Source organism: Anoplopoma fimbria, chromosome 10 (genome assembly GCF_027596085.1).
Source record: "Anoplopoma fimbria isolate UVic2021 breed Golden Eagle Sablefish chromosome 10, Afim_UVic_2022, whole genome shotgun sequence".
Taxonomy (NCBI): Eukaryota; Metazoa; Chordata; class Actinopteri; order Perciformes; family Anoplopomatidae; genus Anoplopoma; species Anoplopoma fimbria.
This window is the reverse complement of record NC_072458.1, coordinates 1,429,757-1,450,000: the sequence shown is the minus strand read 5'-3', so window position 1 is coordinate 1,450,000 and position 20,244 is coordinate 1,429,757. Positions and strand designations below refer to the sequence as shown.

Sequence of the window (20,244 nt, the reverse complement as noted above, 5' to 3'; positions counted from 1 at the left end):
TAAGCTGTGTCTGGCTTCTTAAAAATGGAAAAGCACCCAAAATCGTTTTGCAGTGTTGACCAAAGTGAAATGAGGAAATGCACCCGGGGAGGAAGTTGACTAGAGCAGCTGTGACACTACAGGCCTCAGCACATTCCCATGGCTCTTCACTTTTCAATTTATGACCTTCCTATGGTTTCAGCCTGTAATAACTGCCAGTGGGTAGCTGATACAAATGAATAACTATGGCTGTGAACACTCCTACCGACACTGGGGTGGATGAGTCAATGAGTAACTGGTGTAACAGGTAAGCTAATTACATTCCTGCTCATGACTCACTGCAAGGTGACCCAGTTTGCCTACAGCGCATATGGAAGATGAGCTGGGGTTTAAATGCCGTCGGTTATCAAAACAGACTGAGGGGCATGGCGACGTACGGTAGAAGCGCCAAGATAGTCTTGTCGTGGTTCTTGTATTTGCACACAAATCTTTTATCATGGTTGCAGTTACCGAAGAGAGGAGGTTTGGGCAAAACCGAGGAAAAATTACTTGTATTACCATACGTTTTTGGCACCCAAACGCTATCGTTACACTGAATTTAGGACTTCCTTGCATCTTGACGGAGGAATGTCAATGTACGGAAGGATTGTGCCAAATATTGAGCTTTGCAATCAGATTGAATGTATGCTGTTTTGGCTGACCTACAATAGTTTCTACAGATCATCCACCATGCTGTGTCACTATACATAAACAGTAACTCTTCTGGAAAAGCAGCGCTAGAATAAGGCCTAATCAGTATTTTAAGTCTATGTAATGCAAACAGTCCCTTCCTTTCTCATAACACGAATACACCTACAACTGCTATGGGTCATACATTTTTATTGTGGATATAGGTCACTCATTCTGGTGAACTTCTTTGTTATAGATAATTGACAGCGGATGTAGAAACACCATAGCTCAGTACACTAAGAGAACAGCCTGCAGCTAAAGGCAAGCCCTATACAGTAGGAAGCACTCATTCGAGTCAACCTCGCATTACCTTATTTTTGTGCGTGTTTGTAAACTATGAACCCTCGCCTTCATTTTGTCGCATCATTATTAGACCTGAATGAACCACTTCTTCATTTTGCATGGCCTCGTTTTGCAAGAAACAAATCATTTGCTATGCGATAACATTGAAGTGTGTCATAGTAGGTCTAAATCTAGCTGCATGGCTTTTTACACCAACAGATGGGTGGTTCCTCTGTCTAAAGGCAGCATTTAAATAAAAAAAAAAAAAAAAAAAAAAAAAGCCAATGTGACAAGCGAGGAAGTTCTCAGCATTGGTTACCGTAACAGAGAAAGGCGAGCCCAGTGTACAGTAACACGACACCGACGTACCAAGGAGGTTACTGGGGGAGAAGAACACCTATGTTGTAGCCTGCTGGCATTCAGCCCATCTAGCAACAGGGTGGCTGCGAGTGTTGAAAGGTAGGGTTGAAGAGGTCCGTTCCACACTGACTGGCTTAACAGATTTGGCCAATTTAAATGTAGTTATGCCCCTGGGTGTCTGGCTGTGGTGAGAATGCAACCCAAGCTTTGGTCTTTTACTGTGTGTTAGCTCGCTGAGATCTCTGGCTCCAGAGCAGTTTTGTTGTGTTGAAATCAGGTGAGAGTGGAAAGCTAGGATTAGATACCCACACTTTTTTTTTTATTATTTCTCATCGCTCTCATCCCATTTCCAGCCTTTAAGTGAAAAGCCATATATAATTATGCACCGGTAGCCATGGGCACCTTGTGTGTTTCTTGTGTGGTGTGTTGGTTAATGAATCATGCCCTGGTCGGCACAGCGTTCGTTTACAGTTGTTGCCACAGTGCTGGGATAGAGCAAAGACACCGACCGTGTAGTACTGGCAGTATCTGACAGGTTGACAACTCTTCTAGATGCTCCTGCAAGGCTGCCCACTGAAACTATAGCAACAGGTAGGAATAGGACCCTCTTTTGTTATTTGTGTTTACAGTTACCTTGTCTAGCTGCAGTTAGCAGGCAGAAACACTGTCCTTTGCCAAAACATGCTATAGTAAAGTGTGCTGTTATTGTTATTAGAGCTGTTGTTTGCGGGCGTGTGTAGCTGCTCACCTTCACTGATCCAGAAAATGTTCTTGTTTTGATGCAACTATAGTCTAGAACATGCTGTGTTATTGCGCATAGACAAGCTTGCTGTGTTTTCCTATTGCCTAGGCACTGTTTTGCTTCTCACAGAAGCTTGGCTTTTACTTCATTTCCTTAAGCAGCTTATTAAATGCATGAAATGTGTGACTACCTCTCACAACATGACCTCCAAACTAATTCATTGAGGCCATAATCTGAAAAAGATGGATTTTTATACTTCGAGCTGATTCAAGCTCACATTGGAGGGCCTATATTTGATACCTTTGGTAAGGAAGATGAATGAATTAGTTTAGTTTATATCGGCAGCCTTAACCCCTGACCCTGTTCAACGTTGCATTTTCCAAACTGCATTTTCGGCGTCGCCGTGTGAATGTTTTAACAGTGCGCCGTTGCTCTTCTCTGATCTATTCACAAGGGACACCAAAATTCCCTACAGAAGCACTTGTTGCCACTGCTGAGATAATCGTTGGTATGGCAACAGGCATCCCCTGATGCTGCTGTCAGAAAGCCAACTTAGTTTCCAAATGTCAGATGAATTGATGCCACAGTGGGACTCTGCACCTTTTGGCAAAAGTGTGAGCAGACATTCTCCTGTCTGTTGCTGGGTGTCGGTCTGAGACTAATTACTATTTTAGATTAGAAAATTACTATGATTCCGTCCTAGTAATTGTGTCCTACGTAGACTCCGGTATATCTTTCTGACATCTAAATGCTTAGAAGAACCTTTGTCCCTGTTAAACTAGTTTCGCTTTCGCCAGTTAATTCTCCGAATGAAAGTAATTGTTAACTGGCATATAAGAGGAACACCTTGTATTGTGATTGACTAATCACCGTTATAGATACAGACCTTTGCTCTACCTGCAAATTTCTTGTAATGTCAGTGTTGGGCTACATCAACATTACTACGTTTCCATTTTAAAATGCATATCTTTTGCAACGTTTGCGCCTAGTTTCCCCTTTGGATGGACATCGTTAGGATTTTATTGATACTAGTACTCTTATCGATACCTCTTATCGGTTCAGGTCCTTATCAATACTCTTATGGGTTCTTTTTTTAAATTATTTTGTATAAAAGAAAAGAGACAATTATTAGAAAAGAACCGACATAGCTTTATTATTTGCAAAGGGCTAAATAAAGTTCAACCACACAGCAGCTGCCCTTAATAATAACTATGTATTAAACAAATCGATACACTGACAGATATGTTACCTAAATCAATTAAAGCAAATTTCATGTGTGTGAAAGAGAAAGCAAGATTGAGTTAAGTTTGAAAATTAAAAAAAATATTTTTGTTTTCTTTCGGTATGAGTATATAGAGGAAGATTATAGAGGAAGATCAAGTACGCCCTTTTACCATTTAAGAGTACAATTTATGGTACGTTGTATATTTTTGTAACTGAGCTACTCGTGAGTACTCGTGTGATTTTTCGTTTTCAGGAGGGTTAGTATGGAAATCATTTCCAAAGTGGTACTGGAATGCCCGGTTGGACGTAGATCATTTTCGTTTAAAAACCCTGTTTTAAAGGGAAAAGGCATTAGTTTTGGAGGTAGCCTTGGTGTTACTATCCATGCTTTAATGTGTTGGCAAAGAGGTGGAGGTGTGGCTCACTGCTGTGACGAATGTGTCCGTCGAGGCCGGGAGATGTCATCCTGTAGCCGATTTGAGGATTGTGACATGAGATTATGACTTATCAAAGGAGCTCAGAGATGGCTGAATATAGCCCGTCAACCCATATTCCAGATGAAAACTAAAATAGAACAGAATACAAAACTTCTGGGGAGTATGCAGCTGTATTTTCAAAAACAGTCAATAATGGTGATACCCATTAATATAGACAGATATGTTAGTGGCACATTAAACCTGTTGGCAAAAGCATAGATGTTCATTTCAAACACTTGTTGCCTGGTGAAATGTGATACTTTCCAAGCGGCATCTAGCTCCCATCTGCTGGCTGACTTTAAACTTCATTGCAACATCATATTTATGGTCGTTCTCAACCGATGAGTTTAAAGAGTAATTTAATGATCCATTAAAACTTTGGGAAAATGTTTAATCGCCTGAGGCTCAAACAAGTTAACGTTTCATTCATTTTGGCTCTAGGGATGTCCTAATGTAGTTTATTATTTAATGTTATCTTTAATATAAATAAGTTTCTTACTAGATTAATTATATGGGCATTGCATGAAATAGATGTCTTCCCCCGTATCGTAGTGCCCTCCTTTTTGTCTTCTTAAGTAATTGGTTTATTGTCATTAGTGTCTATCATGCAGGTGTTTAATTTGGTAAAAAGTGTTATTAAAAGGGCAACTAGGCCACAGCAAGAACAGAACAGGCCTTTGTTTTGATATGTTTTCCTCTTTTCATTACCATTTCTAAGGTACTAAGCCCCGTTCTCTTTCAGTCCTTTCCAGAGACGGATCAGTTCTTGCCCCCCCCGCCCCGCCCTCCCTCCCTCTAAGCGCTATCGGAGGCCTTTGATCGTCACACTGTTTATCTGTGCTCACTCAGAGGCCGCAAAGCAGCGCGATAAGTGGGCTTTGCCATGTGCGAGGACGTGCGCGAGGAGTGTTCGTCTGTTCATGGAAATAGGGAGGGGGGGTGGGGTCACATATTCTCCTCTCACCTCCCTCTCTCCAGCCCAGTTTACACGGACGCAAGAAGCCAGAACAACAAGTGCTCTGCAGGGAAGAGTAGCTCCTGTCCTCCGGGAGCAGAGCGAGGTAACTTGTTGTACTGTAGGAGACAAAGTGAGGATGTCCATTTAGCAAAATGACAACAACATTTAGACGGGCAATGAAACAACTGCCAGCATAATCTTTCTCGTCGTTCTGAACCCGTGACTTTTTCAGTTCTTCTTTTTCTTAATTTGTACACAGACATGTGCAGCAACTGAACAATATATACATAGACATGGCAAGTATTAAAAGTCAATAACGCAGAGAAAAATAGTGTCACGGTGCACACCCTTTTGCAACAACATAACATGCAGAGGTACTGTAGACGACGGAGACATTAAGCGAGAAGTGGATCTTGTCAAGAAGGAGAAGTGCACATGATGGCCGCATTTCACAGCCTGTATCTTTTTAAGACATGTTTTTGCTGTCTCGGTTATCACAAACCACAGAACAAGACTTTAGATGACATGTTAAAACCTAGAAAAAAAAGTTGCAAAAATGTTACAATAGTGCTGCAGCTCTGTATGAATGGGTAAAAGACATGGAGTGTGAAAGCACTCTGAGGGGTCATAGGACAAGGAAAAAACCTATTTTATTCCATTTACCATTGCCTTTTGCTGTAGTTTGCACTGTGAATGCTGTTAGCACTGTCAGCTGTGAGCCGCTGGCTCTCCGCCACTACGTTGAGAGCCGTTTGGTGGGTGAGACGCGGTGAATCTATAAACCATTCAAGGGGTCTGTTGGGCTTGAGGAACCTAACCTGTAGAAAGCCTTGAGGGTTTTTTTGCATCTGTTGGACTGGAGTATTGCTTTCATGGAGGGTCATTCTGAAGACCCATTTCTAGACTTGATTAAATCCAGTCCACCCACATACAGACTCTAACATGACATAACATGTTTCCTTTTAAAAAAAAATGCAAATAGATAAGTAATGATAAAGGTCATATACACACACACACCCTTAGTGTTGTCATCTTGGTTTTCATTTTGTAAACAATATATATGAGTAACTGTTGTAATCTCACACCAAACCATTTTATTTTACAACCTGTTTAAAGGTATTTCCTTATTTTCCTCATTTGAATTCCAGACTGGGTCTTGCACTTTGTTGACTTCTTGTCCTGTTTTCTTTTTAGTAGTACTACTATCCAAAAGGCGGACCCTGTATATCGCCCTGTGAAAAACACATGGGGTTATTATATTTCAAACTGAGACGGCCACAATCCTGAGTCAGACTGTATGTGCACAATTCTGCCATGAAACAGGTAAACAGACTAGACCAGCTATGAATCACGTCCTAATTATAAGGCTGTGATTGGTGAACACTCAAAGGCTGAAATTAACATGTATTCATGCTGAACTTGCACAAATAAACAACTTTTTTTTACTAAAGTTTGTAGTATTTCTCTATTCTCAATGACTTTAAGAATACAGAGTTAAAGTTATTAAAAAAACTTTAATTTAGGCCCGTTACATAGGCCTAAATTAAATCAGTAAGCACAGGCTATATTAACTGCCTTTTTTTTCTCAAAAATGAATTGAACACAAAAATCTATGTTGTGTGATATTTTTATTTTTACTTTTTCAACAATTCACGCGCATTGTGTCCGTGTTGCCGTGTCCTATCTGGCTGCGAGTCGCCGTGTGCTATTTTGAGCTGAACTGTTTTCAGACACCCCCATTTCTGTTAATCCCTGTTGCTCGCTTTGAAAGCAACACAATGGACAAATGTGTATATATTCTAATTTAGAGCATTCGTTGGTAGCTTTAGTGTGTGGGAATCGCTTTCCATGGGTAGCAATATCTAGGTTCTTTTTGTGGGGGGAAAAAAAGTTTAAAAAAATATGAATATATCTAGAATGTTATATTCTTATATGAATATTTTTTTATTCCTCACCCCTAATAGATAGATAGATTTGATAAATAAATGTCACACACACATGTCCCTACCCTCATGGTAGGTGAAGTAAAGGTACTGTTTTGTGTGGATGAGTTCTTCCCTACCCCGAGACTTCATTCCCAGAAACCCACGGGCGGGCATATTATCAGAATTCAGTCAACAAAGCATGAGGCCACACATCATCTGCTGGACTTGCGTATCACTTTCAGCCCGAGGCTCCTGTTTGCAAAGCCCAGAGGTGTGCTGCTCATGGGAGGCGCAGCAGCAGTTTAGGATCTCTGTTGGAGTTTTGCATATGAGCCTACGACTCTCAATGCCGTCTTGTCCCGGCCTGCCTGGAGATTTCAGTCTTGGTTGTTACTCTAGATCAACTGGTGAGGCTCAGAAAAAAAGGATTAGAAGCTTAACTAGTGTAACTCGTTGTAGTTTAATGTGTGCGAGTGTGTTTCTTTTCTTGCTTTTCTTGTCTGTTCGTCTTTGTGTTTTCAAGCATGACTGATGGTGAGGGAGGGCTTTGCTACGCTACTTGCTTGATGTATGTACTGTTTGCTGAATGGTGTGGTGACCTGTCAACATACCCCACATTGACAGGCCCCTTCAGACATGGACTGTGTCCCCGGAGTCCATAGCATGCTTTTGTCTTTATCAAACAGGAAGTTAAGTCTCACTAGAGACTTGTATTCTTACAATTTTCAGACTTCTCAGACCCAAATACTTGAGTTTAAACCAGAATCTGTTTGGGAGATGTTACTGAAGGTTAACTCTCATACACAAGGGTCCTGACCTGTGGTTTCATTGTGCAACAAGCATTCATGGCAAGAAAGTATGCTACATATGTCAAACGTTTATGCAGTTGAAAACTTAAAGGAGCTGTATTTAACGTTCTGTAGATTTACATAGCAGCCAACAATTATTGTCATGTAAAGATAAAGTGGAGTGACTTCAACCTGAGCAGAGAATGAAGGCACTCTCCCTCTGTGTGTTGCTTCTCCTTGCTTGGTTGACATAGCGGTGGCGGCCGTGCATGCTTTGAGTTCATGTGAGCGTGCCCCACTGGTTATCTTGCAGCTGCTGCTCTGCACTGTTCTCATGTGGCGGATACAGCTGATAATGCTCTCCCAACCGGCAGCCTAGTGCCCAACCTTTTGGGGAATTTGGAAATCATAAATTCAAAACATGAAATTTATCATTCTTGCAATGCGCAGAGGCATGCTATGCAAATCAATGCAATTTTGTTATTGATGACAAAGCATCACACCTGTACATAAAAAAATAAAAAATAAAATAATAATGTCCACTTGTGATCTGATCTACAAGAGGCATGTAAATGACAGGTCTGAAGATGGCCAGAGGCTGCTTGTCTTAACCACAAGTCAAGTTTGACACCAACTTTCACACTCGGCCAAATGTACAAAAGTCTGCGAAAAGGCCCTCAGGCCCCCCAAAAAAGTGTGAACCCCCCTTTACTATCTAAGAGTAGGCAGTATAGCGCTTTCTATGAAGTTGGACCATGGCCAATTCTCCCTGAGATCTCCCAACCAGCTGTTACGTTCCATTCTTGTGTCCTAGCACTCATTTGAAATTCATCTCTTGTTGGCGACATTGGTATCATCACACAGTTAAGTTGAGCACCGCTTCAGTTTGAGGTGAGATCCACCCACCCGGCCTATCAATAGCATTGACGTCCCTGCAAGGACCCAGCTGGACCATGGGACAGGTGTGATCCTCTGTTCTATCTCCAGCTACAGTCACTGCCAAGTTCTTGACTTGACTTATTATTATTATTTTTTTGCTTTGCTTTCTTCCTTACTTGTATAGTTTGGCTTATCCATTGTTATGTCCCCTTGATGATTTTTTTTTCTTCACATCTTACAAGCTTTCTTCATGTTACTATTCCTTTTGTCCCTGTCCTCCTTGACATTTCCAAACATATCTGTTATCTTGTATTTGGCATTCACAGAGGCCACAGGAATGAAGACCCCACCCCACCACCCCCCACCGTGACATATGGCCTCATTTCTATTCCCACTGATTGATGGTGTCTCTGAGTTTGATCGTGATTGTCCGCCCCCCCCCCCCCCAATTAACCCAGAGAGTTTCATATCAATGCTAGCTCGGATGGTTGAAAGGAAAATGCACCTTGTTGTTGTTGTCAGCTTTTTTTTTTTTTTTATTTCTTTTTTTTTTGCACGTGTGTGTTTGTGTTAATGAAGCGTGAAGTGTTTTTGCTATGAATAACCGGACGCTTCCCCCTGCTTCTTGACTCGGCTCCCACACAGCAAATAAGCCCAACCAGCTGCTTCAAGGCAGTACAGTCTGGTCATGCCCAGTCCGGATCCAGACAAAACACCAGCGAGACTCGGGCACCACCTCAGACCACCAGACAGGGTTACATGTAATACTAACATAATTCTGAAGGAAGGGGGGGGAGAAAATGGACTCAGACATTCCACATTTAGTGTCAAACTCTTCAGTCCAAATCCAGTCTGTATAATCCACGTCCAGACTTTTGGGTTTGTGTGAATGTTACTTTCTTTTCTAATTTTAGAACCACCCCTCCGAGTCCTTGCGGCAAATGTACTGCCAACTTGTGACTGTCACATAGTTTATGTATTTCCGTGGTGGTGCGCGAGGGATGAGGATTGGCCAACTGACAGCTATCAGGTGTAGGCAAGAGCTGCCCGCAGCCTTAGCTCTACAGTTGTGGAGTCCCATGGCAGTAAAATCCACAACAATGTGAAAGGCTTTCAATTAGGACTCCCACTGTAGTCGTCTCCATGCACTCTAGCTGTGATAACTTAACAACTTCCACGGTCAGTGTTCCAATCTATTTGAAAAGCTATAAGCTTTGTTAAGGGAACATATTAAATCATGTAATCTGCCTCCGTGAATCACAAAGAATGAACAGCTGCCTCATCTCTTACACTCAAACAACACTTCAATCAATCAATTTTTTTATTTTTTTTATTCAGATTGCTATTGAATCTGACATGGCTCTATACTTTGCCAGACAGACTGATGAGTCAGCCATAAATAATGAGTTGGCAGTTGCGGGATACCCATGCCCTGATTCCCATTCTTTATCACCTGTTTAGGTTTGTGTGTCCCTTTCTGTTCTGAGATACTGCAGTCCTTATCGGCTGGTACTTCTACTCTCTGCTCTCTCCAACTTCCCATCTTCCCCTCTCCTTCTGTTCTTTTCTCTTAAGTCACTGTAGGAGAATTCTGGGAGAGGCATTGGTCATTACATTTTAGGGGCGGCTTAGTGTCCATTTTGCCAAGATAATAAATACGGTGACCGTAGAGCTGAAAGGATAAGTTGAAAAATAGCACTTTGATTCTTTTTTAAGTCATTTTTAAACCAACAATATTTTGTGGTTCCATCCTGAGTTTTCTGTTAAAGTAAACTAACCATCTTTGAGCGATTGACTGTTGGTTAGTGTTGACAGGATACCAAAATTATGACTGCGTTATATTACAAATGCCACTGCAAAAAATTGTATAACATCATGAAGTAATGGAATAGTAGTAGATGGCATCTTTTATTTTTTATTTTTTTAATCAGTAATAGCGGGGAGAGAGCGGTACAGCGGCACGTGAGACGGGGAGAGGCCTCTAAAATGAAAAAAAACCCAAAACAATGATATTGAATTTAGATGAAGCTCTTTGTGAAGTTGATGAAGGAAAAGCTGCTTGAATCAGAAAGAGCACCACAATAACTAGGGAGGCCCCCCGAAAAACCTGGTTCTAAATGGGAACCAGTTCCAAACAAGTAAAATCTGCAGTATGAATAAAGTCTGGAGTTAACGGCACTGCTATCAGTACTTTAGAAGTTACAAAGTGACATCTCATCGGAAAAAAAGCGGTGCCGCAATCTCTCTCTCTCGGTCTCTCTGTCTCTCTGTCTCTGTGGCTGTCTTTGCACGAGAGGAGTTGTGCTTTACTCTGACACACAACGACTCCAGCTCTGTACAGCGTGAGACACCATGGCAGAGAGAGTGAACGGATCGAAAGTGTAGCTATATTTTACTTGAGCAGATGATGATTTCTCTCTTCCTCACAAATGCAATACAGCCCCTTACAAATCAGGGAGGCAATATCGGCAATGTATCAAAACATTGGGCTAACAAGCAAAAACATAAATCTGCAGAAATGAAGTTTACGACTGGCCCAGCAGCCGTCCGTCTTCTCCGCTGCAGGAAACCCTAGCAACACCAGAGGGAGTTTGCTAAAAGGAATAGGCTAATAACTGAAAGGTGCTTTTTGAGAGCTGCTTTTGGAGCTGAAAATTGATTTTGAAACCTTTTTTAGTAGTGCTGCTCAAGAAAGACAATTTGTTTATAGACAAGAATAATAACCCAGTGTTGATTCTTTTCTTGATTCAGCTGGTGAAATAATCACTAATAACAACACTTGGTTGCTTCTGCAGGCTTAAAACGAAAAGGAAATTACATTTGCGTGAGGACTGTCTGTTGGTCATGAGGTTGCACATTGCTGATGTCGTACAGACCAATGTGATTATTATCTCAATGCCATCCCTTTAAAGCAGAGCTCTGCTTACACAAAATGCCGTGCTCTCGCACATCAAGCGCCTCATACGGAATAGCCTACGGCTGATCTAGCTCTTATCAAAACACTGTCACTGTCTGAGTTACTGGTACTAACAAAGTTGGTTGTACCTGTTTTCAGCAACGGTATTGTGATACCTTTCTAGTATCGGTACACTTTGCAACATAATTGGTGATATGCTTTTCAGAAAAGAAAAGCTTCAGTTTGACTCAGCTGAAGGTTTCTACAGTTTTAAGGCTTTTGTGTATTCTGCTTCTTGTTTCCTGTGTGGTTTTTTTGCACCTACAAACAGATTGGGTGTCTCACTGTTTGTTTTGTTCTTCCTGCATCTGTGCACTGTGTTACTGCAGAACCAGTTTGCAAATGTCTAAGTGATTTGCATGTGTTCCCGGCATCATGTTGCCACAGTTTACTTACTTCTCTATTGACAAGCTTACACGGGCTGTTTCTACTGTCTCTATCAGATCAGTGCAGTAGAAGTATGTTGACATAATCACGATAAGTGAATGGCAACCAATAAAGAAAAACGTGTTGTTTGTCTCATTATCATTCACACCTAATTACTGCTTCCTATCTAGCCCAGAACTTCTTCAGTCCATGTACCGGTATGAACTTTGAAATGGCCTTTTGGTCTTTCTTTTTGCTCTTGGCTACCTACTTTTGGCTGCAATTAAAATGCAGACTGTATGAAGTCACTTTGTGCATCTGGGCAACCATCCACGAACCAGCTGCTTTTCATCTTTTAGCATAAGCAGTCATTGTGGTGTCCTTGCTGTGTCTGTTGGCATATTTGTTCTTCAGTGTTTCCACCATGGTTCTGTCTCTGTGAACTGTCTGCTCTCATTTCCACATTCAGATTTCACAGGTGCAAGCACATGTTTTCTGCCCCCTCCAGCCCTTTGTCGGTCCTTTTTTTTCTTTTCTGGAATATTAGACGCAAACAAGCCACCAAAAAGTGTGGTTACTCCTTTCCCCAAGTTTCAGTTGTCTGCATGCAGCAATGCCACATTGTATTTAGAACTGCTCAGAGACAGTAATTAAAGGCGTCACGGAGGATCTCAGCCATCACGCAAAAAGAAAAAAATATCAAGGCTGTTTTTGAGTGCCCTTGTGGCTGTTGCCAAGTTTTAAAAGACGGAAGGGAGGAAATACATTTATGGAGGAGGGTGGGATGATGCATCCCCTTGACAGCGGCTCTGTGGTTGGCAGTTAACTGAGAGGACAAGTGACACTGGGGTGGTGGGTGGGGGATCAAGACAATAAGGGGAGAGAGTTGGTGTGGTTTTGAAGAGTTGCTTTGGATTGGAAAAAAAAAGTGTGATGCTCTTACTGGCTCTTTTTAAAAACGACAACAAATAAGTTTAAAATCCTGAGTAAAATCTGACTGAGTGAGATAGGAATGGAAAGAGAGTCAGAAAGAGCACAGAGAGTCTAGTGTCAGTCTCAAGGAGGTGAAAAGAGGGAGCGTGGGACTGTAATGCCGGCGCCGTTTGAAGCTTTGCCCACCCTGCAATCCTCACCTTGTGACTACTGCCTGTGACACGGTGCTGAAGTCCAAGCCCTTTCTCTCCATTTTCCGCCCACCACTTGTGTCTCTGTGTGTGTGTGTGTGTGTACACGCTCTCGTCATCCACTTTTCCTCTACTCTACTCTACTCTTCCCCCCCCCTTCCTCTTCCTACCTCCCTCCTATGTTGCACTGAGACGGTTCCAGCCAGTTTATGGCGGCTGGGTTTAGACTGTCAAGGACTTGGCACAGTTTGACTGACTGCAGCCTGGCTAGTTACAGACCAGACATTACCTGTTGTGTAAGACACCCCCTTTTTGAAGCCTGTGTGCTCCATACTGAGCATATTATTATTATTATTATTAGTTTCCATTTTGGCGACAGGTGGTAAATTGACAGGGTGGTGTAATCCTGAGGTGTAGTTGGTTGACAGCAGTTTTGTCTATACCAACTCGAGGTAGCGTGACGCGAGTCTCCATTGATTGAAAAATTCAGAGGCGCACGACCGTGTGCCGCAACAAATTGCGGAGCCTATGGCCTGACACGGATGTTGTGATGACATCATCTTCAGGCGCAGGTCTAATTAAACTGTCCTCTCCCATTGTGACCACAGGGTTGGGCACGCTTCAGGCTATTTTTAATTGAGAGGCAGGTCGTCTTCAAAAACATTTTTGATGTTTTTGTTGATATTCTCATGACATTGTAACGGCAATCAGTGAATCAAATGCTATTAAAAAAATGCTAAAAAATAAATATATGGTTTCTGAGGTTGTCGCAGGATTATAATAATCCTGTCCGATTTGTTGTTTTCGTACAACTGCTAAGCGAACTCCCGGCTACCCTACCCCAGAGCGTTGATATAAAAAGGCTTCCCACTTAAATGAACAGCAAAAACAGACGCAGCTCAGTCACCGTAAACATGCGTAACGTCATTATCATCCGTATAAGTCATTAATATCACGTAACCTCACTCTCCTCTTTCTCCTCTCCTGGCAGGGTTTCTGTGTCGACTTGAGCCGTACCTATATGGCGTGTGTGAGTGGAGAATTCTGCCAGGCACAGCACCTCACCTCCGTGGAGAAGTGAATCGGCCGCCCCCCTAGGGACTACGCTACCCAGAAACCCCCCTGACTGCCAGCACACTAGGAACTGCTGACTCATCCAAAGGCCCCCTCTGGGATACTGCGTAGTCCTTGGCCCGACTGCCCTGCCCTGTCCCAACCAATACGACAGATCTTTGCTCTCCGCTTTCTCCTTGAACAGCCAATCACAAACAGCTCTCCTGAATGGGGTAAACTGATTGGATGACTCCTGGATAGTCTCTCCATCTTTCTTTTTTTTTTTTTTTTTTTTTATTCTTTTACATTTTTTTTGGTTTTGCATTAATTCATTTTTTTTTTTTTTACATCCCGGAGTACTGTGGACTAGTTGATCCTTTTTGTTACCCTTTTCTGTGTACATCATCCCATAGTTGAACACCTGTTGTCCTCCTGACTCATCCTTCATCACGTGTTGTCATTTTTATTTATTCTACCCTTTTTCTGAACACATAAAATCTCTGAGCAGTCTTTGCTGACTTCTGAGCCAAAAGTCGCTTTTGTTTTGTAAGAGTATTGTATTGTAATTGTTTTTTAAGCCGTCTCGCCAACATGAACCGCCCCGCTGCAGTCGAGATCACCTACGAGTGCATGAGGTTCCTCATCACCCACAACCCCACCAATGCCACGCTCAACAAGTTCACCGAGGTATGCCCCGCATCTGACAATGATGGTATCTGTGTGTGTGTGTGTATTCTTTTGCAAGTGCTGTGTCAAACAAGAAATGTCTCTTTATGTCTACCAGGACCTGAAAAAGTGTGATGTGAACACACTGGTGAGAGTTTGTGAATCCACTTATGATAAGACTCCAGTGGAGAAGGAGGGGATTCAGGTCCTGGTAAGAGTTCACACACACACACACACACACACACACACACACACACACACACACACACACACACACACACACACACACACACACACACACACACACAACCTTTTCACATGTTTATCCTTTTCTTTGTTTATCCTTTTTATTATTATTTTTTTTTTTAAACGCTAACACTCGCACACTCTTCTTTCGTCTCCTCTAGGACTGGCCCTTCGATGATGGGGCCCCTCCTCCCACCCAGATTGTGGACGACTGGCTCAAGCTGCTCAACAACAAGTTCCGAGATGAACCCGGCTGCTGCATCGCCGTGCACTGTGTGGCAGGACTTGGAAGGTGAGTGGCAAGCTGCATCGTTTTTGTCTAGAGATACGACAATAACACAAGAGGCAACGCTAAAGGTCCGCTCTAACATCAGTAAGTGACATTGAGTTCCTTGCTTGGATACAACAACGGTTTAAGGAAAAGCTATGCGTGGACGCTTCAGTCAAAGATTTTCCATCGATCTATTTCCTGCTGATTATCAGCGTACGTGACACAAAGCTAGCAGGCCAGCCCAGTAGAGGTATGAAGCATCACGATTTGATTTGATTGCTATTCACCTGTCAACAACTCCAATACCCAAAGCCTTATACATTTCAATGTATAGCGTCATCAAACTGGTTGAGCTGCACTGTATCGGTGCCAGTGCGTCTGTCTCTGCTCTCTTTTGTCTGATCTTGAATTTAAACCGGTGATTAGTCAGTATCTCGAAGGGTTGTCTTCTCTTTCTGCTTGTGCTCTGTTAAGTTCACACTTCACGACTTTCAAAGCTCTCATGCAAACAGTCAACACCTTAGGCACAACAACACCAACATTGCTATGTGTTGCAAGTGCAACACATAGCACCAGGTTTCTCCTCAACCGGTGTCTTGCGCACTCATTGGCTGTAGCTCCCTGACAGATCCAGGTATTTGGCATGCTAGATATCTGGAACATGTCGGCCTTTTGAAATGTTGACGCATAGCTCTTGAGTGACGATGTGCGACCCCCAAGCCAATGCGGATTGGTTTGTTTTTCCGGGAGCACCAAAACTGTCTGCGAGCAGAAAATCAGGGCTAAAGTCGTGTCGTGTGAACCAGGCATAAAACAAGGCATAAATGGACAATCAGCTGGTTTGAAATGATCATTAATAACAACACTCGGTTGCTTCTGCAGACTTTAAAAGAAAAGGCAATCACATTTGCATGTGGACTGTCTGTTGGTCATGAGGTTGCACAGTGCTGATGTCATATTCACAGACCAATGTGACAGTGAATTACTGGTGGGTTATGCAGAAGAACAAAGAAGTGTGAAAACAAAGAAGGCAGAAGCTCATGACGTGGGTAGAAGTTGTGTTAAAATGTCCTTCCTCACCACAAACGCACAACAAGCCAAACAGTTCTCAATGGCTTACAGCATTTTGCATTGCTGTAGCATTCCAGAGGTTGTATAAATACCAGTATTGGTTAGACTGGTATTTTTCTGAATTCATCTCCTCTTCTTCCCTGACCTGTTTTTACTGCAGTCTGATCTGCTTTACTCCAGCCTGCTCTTAAGGGTCTTTAGTGTGGTAGTCTGCAGCAGTGTTCCTTGTTGTTGTTGTTGGTCCTTTCTTTAACAATATTCTCATCCCTCGTTCCAGACTATCGAATGTTTTTTTTAATTTTTCTTCCAAACCCTCCTTTCTCACATACTGTCCCTTGTGAATTTTGTGTGAGAGAAAAAGCCGATGAAGGAAGTGCTCTGTCAGCACTGAGATTTGACCCTCCAAGTGTTTTAGAAAGTTGTTTTTTTATATTTATTTTTTTCCCTCATCTGGTGAGAAAGGAGGTTATCTTACTGTAACTTATCACAGTTTTTGTGTGAATGTGTGTGTGTGTGTGTGTGTGTGTGAGGCTCAGGGTGTGAGCACCAGGCCCCAGCAGGGCAACCATGAACTTGAGCACCCCCGTTGATTTCCCAGGCCTGTTTCCCAGGTTTACACCCCCTCCCTTCCCCCCCTCCACCATATTACTATGGAACCATGTGAACCTTGGCATTTAATCTTCTGTTCTCCTTCTCTCCTTCTTTGATTCTCTCACTGTCTTCTTGAACCGGTCCGTTGGATTTCTTTACCTCTCAGAGCTCCAGTCTTGGTGGCCTTAGCCCTCATTGAGAGTGGGATGAGGTATGAGGATGCTGTGCAGTTCATAAGGCAGTAAGTACCCTCCCTACGTTTGTACTTTAAGGTTTTAATAAAGAATGAGTCTTAAATCAGTAAATGCTGCAGTGTGTGTGTATGAATAGAATAGAATAGTGCATGTGAAATCAACAGCCTCTCATGGTTATTAGCCAGACTTTACTTTAAAGGTGTTATTAAGATAAATCAGTTGTGCTTTTTTTGCTTCTTTGGTATGTTGACAACTTGAGTTTTGGCATTTGTCCATCTATAGTCTGCAAATTACTACGAAGAGGTATTTCTTGAGTTTGGCACTACAACTAGAGAGAAAGGTGTCCAGTTGTTAAAGGAATAGTTCAACACTTGGAGTATTCTCCTTATGGCTTGTTGAGACAGGAAGTTACTGCTCCCATCCACGAACTATGGCTCATAAACAAACCCCTGGAAAACGGTAAACTGATATTTTTACTTAATTATTCGTATCAAAAGTCTAACGTGTAATTTATTGAGCTTTAAAGGTGCAAGCAGGTGTTATTTTTGGCCTTTGAAGGGAGCCAGGCTAGCAGTTTGCCCCCGTATCCAGGCATATTTTTTTTTTTTAAGCTAAGCTCACAGGCATATTTTTTTTTACAATCAACACTTGAAATAATGAAGGCACATGCAAATGACAAGGTAGCACAAAATGTTCTACCAGGCTGCCAAATCTGGCATAGAGTGAATGAGTATATTTGTCAAAATGTTGCCACACTGTGTTTCAGTGGGTAGAGCAGGTTGTTCTTAAGGATCCCCTGTTCCTTAAGCACGCATGTCCCTAAGTTGCAGTTCACAGCAGCTGACAGCTACTCGTATGCTTAGAATGGGTTAAATGCAGAGGTGATTTATTTTTTATTTTTTTTAAATGAGAAGCTTGACAGTTTTGTGCAGGAATGTGCAGAGTATGGTCAAAGGTATAAGCAAAAGTTAAGTGTGAGTGCATATCGCTACAGTAATGTTTGCTATGGTGTGCTCTCATTTTAATGTTCTGCCCTCCATTTTCTCCTCCTCTCCATAGGAAGAGACGTGGAGCCTTCAACTCCAAACAGCTTCTTTACCTCGAGAAATACAGACCCAAAATGCGTCTGAAGTTCAAGGATACCAACAGCCACAACTGCTGTATTCAGTAGGCGGCCTGTCGGTGCATCTTTCTAATGCGCATCTAGTGGGGAATCTCCCAACAAAGGGAGATTAAAAAAAAAAAAAAAAAAAAAAAAAAAAATGAAGAGAGTGCTATCAGTAATTATTGTGATGATTTGTCAACACTGAGTCATGGTTAATTGATCAGAGAGCTAGTGAGTGATTGAATGAATGAATCCAGATCTGGGGATCCACCAGCCGAACCAATGAATGGAAGGTCAAAGCACACAGATAGGCCTGCCTCCCGGTTATACTGTTCAGCCGCAGGCCAGAATTTTTTCAACTTGAGTCCATCCTGTTTCTTTTTTTTTTTTGGTTCAGTTGTAATCATGGGATAACATTTTCCATTTTGTGAATTTTATTTTTTACACAAACAAAAGTAATGAAACGATGTACCGTTAAATGATAGTCTGATTTTATTTTATTTTTCCCCCCCCCCCCCCCACTAATTATTGATATTATGATTAGGCCAGAATAATGTACCTTTTTAAAAAAACATTTTTAAACTTTTGAACACATATTGTGACTGTCCATTTTGGTATTTGGGGGGTATTTCTTTTAATTTTTTTTGCACAAAAAACTCAAAAGGTTTACCTGATAATGCAGTAATGTTTTTCTTTTACCCTTCACTTGCTTAAAGTCACTTTCAGTTTAGGGGGGTCACTCAGTTTGAATATGTCTGAAATATTTATTCACAAGATATGATATGTGTGGCAGTTATGTGTTTGGCAGGGGCAAGGACACTTTGTTATCCAATACTTTTGTTGTTGTTTTTTTTTTTTTTCATCTTTTGAGAGCCATGTCTTTTTTTTTTTTTTTTTTTTTTTTTTTTATCTTGTTGGAGTGCAATAATCAGTCCACCTCAGATAAGCCCACCAAACATTGCTGAGCATTTTACACACATACACACGCGCACACTCACACTTCAGACCACGTCATCCAGGCAGTTAAACAGGAAGAAAATGCAACAACTCCTACGACAGGTACTTTCTCCGGCTTTCATTCATTCTCCTCAACAGGGCTACAATAGGACTTCCCTAAGTATACATATTTAAACTCACACACAGAGCCTAAGATTCAACCTGAAAGACAAGGTGGAGAAGAATGAAAATGGTCAGTTTTTTATCATTGTACCCATTTTGAAAACATCCCCAATTCGTATTGGTTCTTTAAAGATAAATAAATTGAAATAAAAAGCATACGTGTCTATTTTTTTTTCTTTGTTTGAGACTTTGATACAGTGTTGTGTTTATTGTTCTTAAAGGGGAAGTGAAAGGTGTGAACGTAGTTTGTTCCTTATGTAGGCAGGTAGTTGGAGTCAACATTGGCACTGAATATATGGCTGTGATCTCGGTCTAAGCCACCAGCTTCTGTTGTTTTCAAGCAAAAATGCTTTTGCTGGTCTTCCCCTTAACACTTTAAATCAATATTCCCTATCTATAAAACTCAATGTGTGAGACACGGTTGTACCAGTCCTTCAAAAACAAAATGTATTTACCTGTTTTTGAAAAATGAGCACTTGGTGATTAACAGTCTCGGGGTCTCCCAGACAGTGTGCTCGTGAGGCATGTCAATTAAAGCCTACCCTACATGTCCTTTACTCAGCAAGAGAGTGAGTCAGCACCTCGTGGAAGGGACAGGACAGCGTGGTACTGAGAAATGACTCACGACCACAACTGGTAATCACGACACCAGCTGATAACTCATCCCAATCAAAAGGGCCCCCTCTGCTGGCCAAAAAGCTATGCATAGAAAGTACACACACACACACACACACACACACACACACACACACACACAACAAACGGGATGTCAATAATCCACCCAGTATATGATGTAACAAACCAAACCGCTCAAAGATTAATAACTTGACATGACAATAAAGTTTGGCGTTTCAGACTGAATGAGCAGAGATTGTTTTGTTTATTGTCACTGCCTGCAATAATGCAGCGGAACCACAAACAAATGAGCTTGTGTCAACGGATTAGAGCTGCATAACCTGCTTCGCACACTATGAATGTCAAATAGGCCTACAGTGGAATGTATGACAACCAAAGCCTCTGATTTAAATCTGACTTTGTATTCATTGTTCCAGTTGAGAAGCTGTATTCAGACACCTGACAGTAATATACAGTCCATCAAACTACAATAAACACAACCGGCATTTCATTTTCCAGTTGACT

General features: G+C 41.9%; 1 protein-coding gene across 2 annotated transcripts in view; it reads left to right on the top strand.

Moving 5' to 3' along the window:
* ptp4a2b (protein tyrosine phosphatase 4A2b) overlaps positions 1-19,260 on the top strand; it is a 20,278-nt gene extending 1,018 nt beyond the window's left edge. Inside the window, exons 1-7 of one of the 2 annotated variants that reach the window (XM_054605965.1) lie at positions 1,349-1,449; positions 13,780-14,074; positions 14,420-14,528; positions 14,626-14,718; positions 14,915-15,045; positions 16,853-16,927; positions 17,940-19,260. In XM_054605965.1, the coding sequence (XP_054461940.1) occupies positions 14,070-14,074; positions 14,420-14,528; positions 14,626-14,718; positions 14,915-15,045; positions 16,853-16,927; positions 17,940-18,051 (525 nt within the window). In that variant the 5' untranslated portion in view covers positions 1,349-1,449; positions 13,780-14,069 and the 3' untranslated portion in view covers positions 18,052-19,260. Of the gene's footprint in view, positions 1-1,348; positions 1,450-13,779; positions 14,075-14,419; positions 14,529-14,625; positions 14,719-14,914; positions 15,046-16,852; positions 16,928-17,939 lie in introns of those variants that run through there. The other variant, XM_054605964.1, reaches the window with a different exon arrangement.
* Positions 19,261-20,244: the final 984 nt, after the last annotated feature.